The sequence below is a fragment of the Piliocolobus tephrosceles genome, chromosome 5 (genome assembly GCF_002776525.5).
Source record: "Piliocolobus tephrosceles isolate RC106 chromosome 5, ASM277652v3, whole genome shotgun sequence".
Classification (NCBI taxonomy): domain Eukaryota; kingdom Metazoa; phylum Chordata; class Mammalia; order Primates; family Cercopithecidae; genus Piliocolobus; species Piliocolobus tephrosceles.
The window spans coordinates 47,008,111-47,020,215 of record NC_045438.1 but is presented as its reverse complement, the minus strand read 5'-3'; the positions used below and the strand labels follow the sequence as shown (position 1 = coordinate 47,020,215).

At 39.6% G+C, this 12,105-nt stretch overlaps 1 protein-coding gene across 1 annotated transcript in view; it reads right to left on the bottom strand.

Moving 5' to 3' along the window:
• The window catches only part of ADGB (androglobin), a 243,507-nt gene extending 242,505 nt beyond the window's left edge, over window positions 1–1,002 (bottom strand). Inside the window, exon 1 of the mRNA XM_026447399.1 lies at window positions 858–1,002. Within this exon, the coding sequence (XP_026303184.1) occupies window positions 858–931 (74 nt within the window). The 5' untranslated portion in view covers window positions 932–1,002. The remainder of the gene's footprint in view (window positions 1–857) is intronic.
• Between the last annotated feature and the right edge of the window lie 11,103 nt (window positions 1,003–12,105).

Here is a 12,105-nt window from a genome sequence, read left to right as displayed (position 1 = left end):
GTAAAACTTCAATTTGAAATGATTGATTGCATCACCCTTCCCATCAGGCAGAGCGTGAAGAACATGAATGATCCCACTGAAGCAGGGCTGGCAGCTGGGATTGTCAAGTGGAAATGAACGTTAGAAATGGCACAAGTTCAAACAATAGGCCCAGTCCTGTGCTGCTGAAAACTGGATATCTCTAGGGAAACCGACCAAAGAAAGTAATAATCGTGGGAAAGTACATCCTAAGACACACCACCTAACACCAGCCCAGGACAAAGGCACCGTAAAGATTCCCTGATTGAGGGTCTACTTCTACTTTCTCAGAGTAAACCTTAGTAACATGAACTATACATTTATGCTGTTTGAAGGTTTTGAAGCCACTTCATGTCTGATTATATCTGATTAAAGGTCGTAGTCGTTGGACCGGGCAGATGCATACTAGCAAATCACCATTAAGATAAAATGTGTCCATGTCTGTCTGTCCTTCTCTGTCTGTATCATTTCTGGGGCCATGCAGATGTGGCTTTGACCAGAAGTCTTTGAGTTATGCCTCTTTCTTAGGAAAGCTATGGCCTTTCTAACTGTCTGAGAGGACTGTGAAGCAGAGGAGGGGTGGGAGATTCATCCATGGGAGCCGAGAGCACCCAAAGCAAGAAAATCAGGGGCTTTGGGAAAGGAAGTGAATCAAGACAGGTAAGAGAGAAGTATGAGAGCAAGCACCTCCTGGATCTGGTTTACTAGAGAAGACAAGCTGCCAGGAGGCCACTAAACTTCTGCCCTGGCAGAGTTTGCTACGGGGAGGCAGCCCCAGAACTAGTGATGATGCCGAGGGACTAGACCAAGGGATGGACGGGCAGGCAGAGGTCCCTTACTCTTTCGATTTATCCGATCCGTGCGCCGAGTTGATACGATGCACCTCTTTCTTTTTGGTTTGTTTGGAGGCCATGGCAGAAGCCGATCTATGTAGGGCTGAGCTCTGAGCAAAGAGCCAGCGGGCGCGCTCAGGCTCAGAGTCTGCGTTGCCAGGATACGGCGTCCGGCGTCCGGCGTCCAGCGTCCCTGAGAGCGGGGGCGGGTCCCTGGGGGCGGGCTCTGGGGCCTCTGGCTGCAGTGAGACGCAAGCGCCTAAACTTAAATCCCACATCCCCGTGGAGGATCTTGGAGTTGGTGTCTGGAGAGAAATCGAGGTTCTGGGGCGTGGTTTTGATATTAGGATTACTGAGCAGCCCTGATTAATTGGCATTCTTTTCTGCATGACTCACTCTGCCTGGCTTTGCCCTTAGGAACCATAGACATTTGTCCACTCTTGAATATTCATCTCTTTGAAGGTGGATATTATCCTAGTACCACCCCAGGTATTCTCTTGGCTAACATAACAAGTTCCTTCAGTAATCACTAAGGAGACATTACAGACACACTGAATTTGTCAATGGCTTGAAAACCTGGGGTCCAGAAATTAACACAGTGGGTATAAGGAAGGCAGAAAAAAATGACACCTTGAGTCGCTGAAGGCTGGGTGATGATGACATCCGTAATAAAACCAATAAGGTGTCTTGTTGTTCAAATGAAAGAGTGAGCCCAAGTCATGGGCTCAAGTGGTCCTTTATATAGACTTTACTAGAAAATGTCCAGGGGACAGATGACACAGACAGAACCAAGTAAAATGAGACATATTAGGGCACTGGCTTAAGGCTCAGTCATCAATGGTGGTATTTATTAGTTATCTTGCCTTGGGCTAGTTTTTCCCTTTAAGCCTCAGTTTACTCATAAATAGGAGATGCTAATACCTAACTCACAGTTCTGTTTTGAGGATAAGATGTAAAGTGTATAGCACACTATGAAAGCCCAGCAAATAGGAGCCACTCTTTCAGAGATGACAGACCACCTGGTTTCAAGGAGCAGCAGACAACGTAAATGAATGAAGCTGGCCAGCTAAATACAGAGTAGTGGATACTATGCTTAACTAAGACGTGTTTAGACTGCAAGAGCTTGCAAATTCATCAAAACAAAATATTGTGTTGGTTCAATATAACCTCACTTCAGAGAGATCTGACACACAGCCCTTAGGCTTAGGACCCCTACTACTGGTTGGTGTCTTTCATGAGCCTAGAAATAGTTAAGTATCTTTAAATAAAAGAAATCCCCTCCACTCATGGGACTGGGGACATGCCTACAGTTCCACTTGTACAGGCAAGAGGCAGCTTCCTGCAAAGAAAACCTTTCAACTTCTCTGACAAATGAATACCCGGAGCTCTCCACTCAGCATAGCCTACGGTTTGTCAGACTATCCGAATCTTATTACTGCTGGATTACTATTGGGGGATACCTAGATGACAGACAGCAGCTTCTTTGTATTTCTATATGTAAAATAAATACATTCAAAGTCAGCAGTGTTAATGTTATGACTACAAGACTGCCCCGCAAACATCTCCTATACACTTAAAGACAATGAACATATCGTAAAGGTTCTGCTTTGTTTATACCATAATTCAAACTTCCAGAGAACTCTCTTGAGTGAAAGTAGAGGAATAGTGAGAAAAATTATTTACTACCAAATTTTATCAAAGTAATCAAATTTATAGCTAGAAGCATATACAAAGACTCTTGGCTGAAAACAGCACAATTTAAGCAGCCAACCCCACAGACAGGTGAGTTTCATCTTGAACAAGGGCTATCCCTGCAGCCATTGTTAATGGCTGCTAGATGCCAACACAATTAGGGAAGATAAGCCTTATGGGCAAATAACTCCAGGCCAAGAGAAGCAAAATGTCTTGCCAAAAGTTGCTGGGTTATTTATTGATGGAATTTGGACTAAACACATTAAAGTCAGGATTGCCATTTTAAGCCAAACATATCCACTCAGAGCTTGCTTTTTTAAACATCTATTAAATTAGGATAAAGTAAGGGGGTTGTCATCAGAATGGAATAAGATCATCATAAAAAATGTGATGAGTGTAAGTTGCCTACTAATTCCTACTCCACTGTTCTTTTGCCTTTATTTTATTAAGAGTGCAGCATGAATAAATGGAATTTCTCTTCTTTCTGGAGCTAAGATTCTGGTCAGGCTATAATTATAAGAGCAAATCTGTTCCTCTGTAAGATAGTTCTAGCTACAAAGCTTAACATGATGTTTATTGTGCCAGTGCAGAAAGGACAATTGGTACTACTGCTGGTTTTATTTTTCTTGTATCTGTGCTCTTATAACTGTGGTCAATGTCACTTTGGAATAATAATAATAATAGCTGTGATTTATTGAGTACCTACTATATGCAAGGTTTAGGGAAGAGTGCTAGCTCCTTTAGAGATAAACTTGAATTTAAATCCTGACTCTTGTTGGGTAATTATGGGTAAGTTATTTAACTTCCATTTTCTTTATTTGTGAAAAGGGAAGCATAAAACCTCACATATGCTTGACACATCCCAAGCACTCACAGAATTATAGCTAATGTTATTATTCCACAGGTGAAGAACTGAAATGCAGAGACGAAATGGGACTTGCCTGACATGGAGCAGGTGGTAGGTGGCAGAGGAAGATTGGCCACCTCATAGCCTGTCCTCTCTCCAATTCTCTGGACTAACTGTCTGTGCAGATGATTGCCCTGGGACCAAGTTTAGGGATTTCCAAACTCTTGCTATTTAACAACTTTCAAAGACTGAGAAACAGGGCTTATATTTTATTTAAGCTACCCAGAGTAGGGTCTCTCTCTAATCTATACTTCCTTTTCGGGGAAGAGATATTTGGCTTCAGGCAGCAGTAGCGCCTGCTCCCTAGGGAAGTGGTTAGAGGTACCCATTTCCCTATATCAGCAGAAACAAAACAGGCAGGAGTCTCTCTGCTTGAGGATCTGCCTAAATAGGGAAGCGAGAATTGGCAACCACTTCTCTCTCCACCAATGGGAATCTTAGATGAAGGGAACTGGGTGGGAGGTGGCAGGGGTGGACTGAGTGGCAGCATTTCTGTTTCTTAAATCCATGACTCCAGGCATCTTCAGAGACTTGATTCCACAGCCATAGGGAATTATATAGATGGTGCTGCTCAGCTACATCTTTGCAATTAGGTCAATTATAAAATTACTTGGAATTTAACCAGCCAAATGAGAAAGTATGCATTCTACATGTTCTGTGTAAGGTTGAATTTAACTGTCATTTCAAGTTCTGTTCTTTTCATGTTTCCATGGAAATTAACACCCTTCTCCTTTATTTCCCACAGAACTTTATTTGTTCATCTTTTAAAATTCCTATAATATTCTGCCTTGTTTTTATTAATATTTATGCCTTGTTTTTTCTCCTTTACTAGACCGTAAGGTCACTCAAAGCAAAACTCTTCATCCACCAAATTCATTCAAACTTCTGAAGCCCCTAAACCCTTAATAATAAGAGCTCACATTTGTTGGTCACTTGCTATGTGCTTGACACTCTTTTAAGCTATTTTTCTGTATTAATTCACTTAATCCTTACAAACAACCTAGGAATTTGATATTATAATCTCTCTTTTGTAAATAGGAAAATAGGCAAAGAGTGGTTAAATTAAGTTAGTAAGTGATCAAGCATGATTCAAACTCCTGACTCTAGACCCATGCTATTTATAACCACATTATTCTGCCTCTGAAACCTTCAGTGATCACAACCCTATGAAATATAAAACTCAGTCCATTTTATAGAGAAGGAAAATGAGCTTTAGAAAGGCAAAGCAACTTGCCCGAAGTCCAAAGCACAGGGGGAGTGGAATCAGAACGCATAGGTGAGCACTTTGGTTTCAGAGTGAAGGCTCCTATACTCTCTGCTACACACCGCCTACTTCAAACAGAGTTCACAACATAGTTACTTCATATAATTGAAAATGGTATTAAAAATCACAACTGACATTCAGTTGTGTCCACTAATATTCAGTCTCTACACCTGTTAAGGAGAGGTTGGATCCTGTAGATATGAAACCTGCTGGCCCTGCCAGAAAGCCCCGTTATTGTGGACAAAATTGAATTTATGGTTTTAATGATCTGTGAAAGCAAATTCTGAATAGAGATTCTTTAAAAAATGGGAGATATGGAAATAAGTTTTAGTTGAAAAACAATTTCCATTTTGATAAGCTGCTTCAAGAAGCAGCAATGACTAACTGTAACTAAACACTTCATCAGGATGCAAACAAACCTACTTTTGTACAACGCATTGCATATTGGTGCAGCAGACCCTTTGCTGCGTACTTGCACTGATAGCTACCTGTGTCCCACTAGTTCTTGTAAGAAAGGGGATAGAAATGGGGCAACTCTGAAAGGTGGTTCTCTCTCCAGAACTTCCCTTATGACCCATGAAGGCTTCTGTTACAACTGCATTGCAATTTAACTTCTCCTTCTCCCCAGCCCTGCTTCCCCTACAGATGTTATTGAGAACACTCATTAATAAACCTGATGCATGCAAATCTCAGAGTGCCAGAGTCTGTTTCCTTGGAACTAACTTGGAACAGTTAATAATAGGGATGATCCTAGGAAGCGGACTCTAAAACGGGATTTGGGAAGACTTCCACTTCCAAGCAAGATGAAGTAACAGGGAATTTACCTTCTTGCATGAAAATAACTAACAAACTAAAGAAAATGTATGAAGATATTGACTGTCAGACAATGAAAGAGAGTGATCCCTGGAAGATGGAAAGCAAAAAAACTGAACCTTTTAATTGTCCCAACTTACTGCTAGGTTGTGGCACAGAGAGGGGGAACCTAGGCAGAGCCTGATGGTGACCCTGATTGGGAGAGACGGAGCTGAAGTCCAGGGAGGCTGGGCAGCCAGCATTCACAGAACGGAGTGCCAGAAAGTAGAAGTTGCACAGAGCAGAGTATGGAGAAGACAGAACTGCGCAGAGAAGAGATCTTCAGAGAGGAGGCCTCAGTATTTATGATTGCTTATCTGTTCCTTCATGTGAGGAAATTCCCTGAGGCCAGGTGAAAAAAATACCTAAAAGGTATAGAAGGCACAACCTTCTTTGAGCTTACAGTAGGTTGGGAATGGTGCCTATTATCATCTGCCTGATCGGAAAAAAACTCATAATTCACAGGGTATGGACTAGAATACTAAGAGAGTTTTGCCCTTGAGAGTGAACAATTCATTCTAGATGAAACGCTCCTCTAGTCTCAACCAACACACCTGAAAAGCAGGATCTGAAAGTATCAAACTATTTCCAAATAACAGCATCACAGAAAAAAATCTTGAGTATTTTTAGGAATACAAAAATATCCAAGTAAACAAGAATTTTACCTTGTTTACTTACCAACAAGGTAAAATTCTCAATGATTAGTATCCAATAAAAATTAACAGGTGCAGAAAAAATAAGAAAAATATGTCTCATTAAAAGAAAAATATCAACTAATTGAAAGTAACTCGGAAAAAATAAGGAAATTATTAGACAGGACAGTAAAACATTTACTATAACTGAACTCCATATGTTCAAGAAGCTAGAAGAAAGAATATGCTAAGTCCATTTTAGGAACTTTTAAAAATGCAAAGTACAATGTCTACATTGAAAATACACTGTGGCCGGGTGTGGTGGCTCACACCTGTAATCCCAGTACTTTGGGAAGCTGAGGCGGGTAGATCACATGAGGTCAGGAGTTCGAGACCAGCCTAGTCAACATGGTGAAACCCTGTCTCTGCTTAAATAAATTAATAAAATAAAATAAATAAATAAAAAGAATAGCTGGGCATGGTGGCAGGCACTTGTAATCCCAGCTACTTGGGAGGCTGAGGCAGGAGAATCACCTGGAACCAGAAGGTGGAGATTGCAGTGAGTTGAGATCATGCCATTGCACTCCAGCTTGGGAGACAAAAGTAAGACTTTATCTCCAAAAAAAAAAAAAGAAAAAAAAGAAAAGAAACTGTATGGAGCTAACAGCAGATTAGACATTGCAGAAAAACAGATTCGCCAGTTTGAAGACGCATCAATAGCAATTGTCCAAAGTGAAATACAGAGAAAAAGGACTGTTGAACAAACAAATAGAGCATTTGGATACTGCAGAACAACTTCAAATTGTCTAATAAAGATTAGTTGGAGTTCCTGAACGGTGAGGGCTGGGGTCAGGGATGTGACAGTGAATGCAGAAAAAATTCTATGAAAAAATGATTGAAATTTTCCAAATTTTATAAAAACTATAAATCCACAGATCAAAGAAACTTAATAAACTTCAAGCAGAATAAACATGAGAAAACTACACCGGGGCATCACAACCAAATGGATTAAAACCACCGTTAAAGCGAACATTGTAAAATGGGTCTGCTTTGGAGCTGACCAACAGGTCATAAGGAGTTCCTCATTAGTGCAGAATTGCAGTGCAACTGTTAAACTTTGACCTGTGGTAAATTGCAGCAAGATAATAATGGAAGAGAATGCACCAACAGGTACAACAACTCAGGCCTATGAGAGGTTTTGAGAAAAAATAGTAATTATAAGGATTAAGAAACTGGATGGCTGTTGCCACTCTAAAAGTATGAGATATAGTTATAATAACTGATTTCTTGCTCTTATCCATTAACTAAGATCTATGTCATTTCTGGGTCAGGTTCAGTTGAATTATCTTTCCTCCTAATGGGACATGTTTTCCTCTTTTGCTCTATTTTTTATTAGCTACAAGACATGTGGCATTTTACCTTCTTGGGTGCTTGTACCATCTGTTATGGCTATTAATTTTTCTTTATTTTCATGTAATTGTGTTTTATCTGGAGGTTTAGTTTATCTGAAGGTTAATTTTATGACTTGTGTATTTCTAAAAAGATGACTAAGATTTGGTTTTTATCCCCAAAGAACTCATAATCTTGTGGGTTATGAACCTGCAAGGAACTAGGACTGATATTTACAAAATGACACAATGAATTCTATAGAATAACTGTCAATCCTGATGAAGGACATTAAAGGGGTCATATAGCACATTGTGACTGGAAAGAAATCTCTAGCTGAGATTAGACACATGGGCATAAGCACAAGACAGATACATGAAGAGAGGATTGGAGTGACATTTCAGATCTGGATCATGAAGCAGTCCTGGGTGACTTGTGGCAGCAAGAAGTTCTAGATAGTGAAAGGTGATGTTTTGAGGTTTTCAGCACGAGAATGAGAGCAGATGAAAGAACACTAGACAAACTTCCCCATTTTCTCACTTATGCAATATATGTCACCAAGTTAATTTAGAAGATTCTATTTAGGCAGTATACAGGTAGATTCTAATTGTAGCAGTGAGTTTACTGGCATTTAGACTTGAGTTTCATCTTAGCTCCATTGTTTGTAAGGTGTATGATAATAGGCAAGCTATTTAGACTCACTGACCTTGGTTTTACTCATCTAAACAATGGTTGTAGCCGGGCGCGGTGGCTCACGCCTGTAATCCCAGCACTTTGGGAGGCTGAGGCGGGCAGATCACGCAGTCAGGAGATCGAGACCATCCTGGCTAACATGGTGAAACCCCGTGTCTATTAAAAATACAAAAAAATTAGCTGGGTGTGGTGGCGGGCGCCTGTAGTCCCAGCTACTTGGGAGGCTGAGGTAGGAGAATGGCGTGAACCCGGGAGGCAGAGCTTGCAGTGAGCCGAGATGGCGCCACTGCACTCCAGCCTGGGTGACAGAGTGAGACTGTCTCAATAAACAAAACAAAACAAAACAAAACAAACAAACAAACAAATGGTTGTAAACTTCATTCCTCATCTGGTTATTGTGACAATTGAGATGCATATTTTAAACAAAAATGAAACAACATAAAACTTAACATAATCATTCTTATATGAGACACCATTACGTAGTCTGTATAAAGGTTCAAAAATAGCTTGGCATAAACCGAAGCTGCAAAGAAGAGACTAACAGAATTTTGCGTTGAGATGATCTATAAAGATTTCAAATGATTCCAAAAACTTTAAAAGGATAGAAAATTAATTTGAAGCATAATTTTAAAACATGAGAATTAAAAGATAGAGCTTCATGATTATCATAAGGTATACTAGTCTCCCCAAAGAATCTTCACCTCATATGCCTTGTGAAGGTTGTTAGAAGTCATTCTGTTTTTTAACTTAATTGCTAGTAATTCTTTACATTTATGAAGCTTATTCAATTTTCCACATATTTAAATCTCGTATCTTACACATGCTATTTATACAAAAAGGTAGCATTTAAAAATATATTCTAGTGTTTAAAAATGCAGACTAAGTTAATCAGTAGCATGGAGTTGGAGAAAAGTTAGATTTTTTTTTTTTTTTTTTTTTATAAAAACGTTGATTGGCCGTGGGCACGGTGGCTCACGCCTGTAATTCCAGCACTTTGGGAGGCCGAAGCAGGCGGATCATGAAGTCAGGAGATTGAGACCATCCTGGCTAACACAGTGAAATCCCGTCTCTACTAAAAATACAAAAAAATTAGCTGGGTGAGGTGGCGGGCGCCTGTAGTCCCAGCTACTCGGGAGGCTGAGGCAGGAGAATGGAGTGAACCCGGGAGGCAGAGCTTGCAGAGAGCCGAGATTGCGCCACTGCACTCCAGGCTTGGTGACAGAGCCAGACTCTGTCTCAAAAACAAAACAAAACAAAACAAAACAAAACAAAACAAAACAAAAAAAAGGGTTGATTTTGGAAATATGCAAGTATAAGGACAAGTATAAGAAAATCTCTAATCCTAACTTCCAGAAATAATCACTGACAATATTTTGATGTTACAGAGGCTTCCCATTATACACACAATTATTTTATAAATTTAGATTATATTATTTGACTTTTTTCACTTAAATAAATTGTTGTTAACATTTACTAAGGTCATTTAATTGTTTTCTACAAGATAAAAATTTTAATAGCTGTGTAGTAAGCCATAACATGGATGTAATTAGCCATTGCCCTCTTACTGGACTTTTATGTTATTCCTATATTTAACTATTGTGAATGGAAATACAGTACAGGACAGATGAACAGGAATGGAGAAGTGGAGGCCTGGACTGGCTTTGCATGAGTCATTTCATCTTTTCAAGTTCTAGTTTCCTTACTGAGAAAATTGTCAGGTAAGCTGGGTATGGTGGCTCATGCCTGTAATTTCAACACTTTGGGAGCTGAAGCAGGAAGATCACTTGAGCCCAAGAGGTGGAGGTTGCAGTGAGCTATGGTTGTGCCATGGCACTCCAGCCTGGGTGACAGAGCCAGGCCTTGTCTCAAAAAAGAAAAAAAAAAAAAAATAGAATTGTCAGATGAACTGGATGATGTTCCAGATCCTCGTTAGTGCTAGTATAGACACCAGCACTTCCAGGATTAAGGAATACTTTGGTGAGGAACGTCTTGAGTAGGGCATCATTATGGAAAACTGAACAATTAGAGGGTAGTGTAAATACATATGCATGGTGGGCTGTTTGCGGAATTAAAACAGCAAGAAGTGAGCAGTGACAGAAGCCTGGGAAATGAAGTGGAAAGGAATCATAGTATCTCTGATTCTGCTAATCCTTTCCCCTCTAAAAAGGGGAACACTAAAAAGGATTGACATCCAACCTTGTCATCCCTCTTGACACGAGGCATGTGTTGGTCACTCAGAGAATGATGCTTTCAAATGTGATTAGGTGTTTTACACTGTTTGCATTTGAGCATATTTTCAACTTCATACCCACGTTTAAAACATAGTTTTAAAATATGCATTAATTTAAAGGCAACACATTTAAGATAAGTTTGCTTTATCAAGGAGTCTGAAAAATGGAGCTAAAGTTAAAGACCATGAGAGGAACAAGAGCATTGGATAACGAAAGCTTCATCTAATAAACAGACTTATCCATTCTTTGGTTTAACACAAATTTATTGAACATCTGCTATGTTCAAAGTCCAATTCCAGGGTCTGGAAGGGTTCAAAACAGACGAAACCCTAGTCCTTGTGAACTTACATTCTAGCACAGGGAGAAAGATAATAAACACATAATAAGTATTTTGTTATAGTATGTCAAAAGTGGGTAAATACTGGATAGGAAAGGGAAGTAGGGTAGAAAAAATAGGAAATGGAAAAACTGAGGAGGAAATTGCTATAATTGCATCAAGGGCATGGGAATGGCCACTTGATAATGGGACATTTGAAGAGAGATTTGAAGTGTGTAAGAGAGCAAGCCTCCCGTACCTCTGAAGGTAAGAGCATTCTGGGCAAGGCCAGTAGCAAGTGAAATTTTGAGATAGGAAGATACATGGTGTGTTCTGTGTCTCCATGAGAAGAACAAACAGAGCAAGGGGAAAAGTAGTAACAGATGAATTTGGAGAGGCAGCAGGATGCAGATCCTATACCTCCCTATCAGGAACATGGCCTTTATTCTGAATCAGATGAAAGCAATTAGAGAATTTGGGGCAAAGAAGTGACATGATCTGACTTAGGCCTTAAAATGATATTTCTGGATGATTTGTTGAAAATGGACATAGATGGCTGCTCAGGATGAGAAGGGCAGAAGCTAGAGAAAGCAAGTTAAAATGCTATTGTCGTAATTCAGAGAAATGCAATGTTGGCTGTGCTAGGGTAAAAGTATAGGAGAATGAGGACTGGTCTGATTCTTGATGTATTCGAAGGTATAGCTAATAGGATTTGTTGACAGATTGAATGTGAGGTATGAGATAAAAGAGGAGTCAGGGTGACAGCAAGGATTTTGGCCTGAGCAACTGAAAGTATGCAATTGCCATCCACTGAAATGAGAGACTTTGAAAGCATAGGCTATGACAGAAAATGAGTTTAGATTTCAACATTTTAGTTTTGAGATGCCTGTTAGTAACCCAAGCAGAGAGCTCATGAACATAGTTGGATATATGAGTCTGGAGTTCAGGGCATAGATCTGAGCTAGAGATGGAAATTTGGGTATTATCATTGTAAATTAAATTCCCTAAATAACTTTACCCATGCTATAAAATATATTTTTAATTTTATAAGAACTTGGGGGAAAAATTCAAGTCAGTAAATGATTAATAAGGATTTCTGCTTAATTTCTTCATGCAAGTAAAGTCACTGTGATTATTATTTTTAAGTCAATCCAATGCTGCTTAGATGAAATTACACTTTAGAACAATGTCTTTTATTGCTTTAGATGATTACTCTAGCTTATTAAAAACATTGCTCTAATATTCTCCCTCTACACAGAGCAACTGTTAAATGAAATTTGT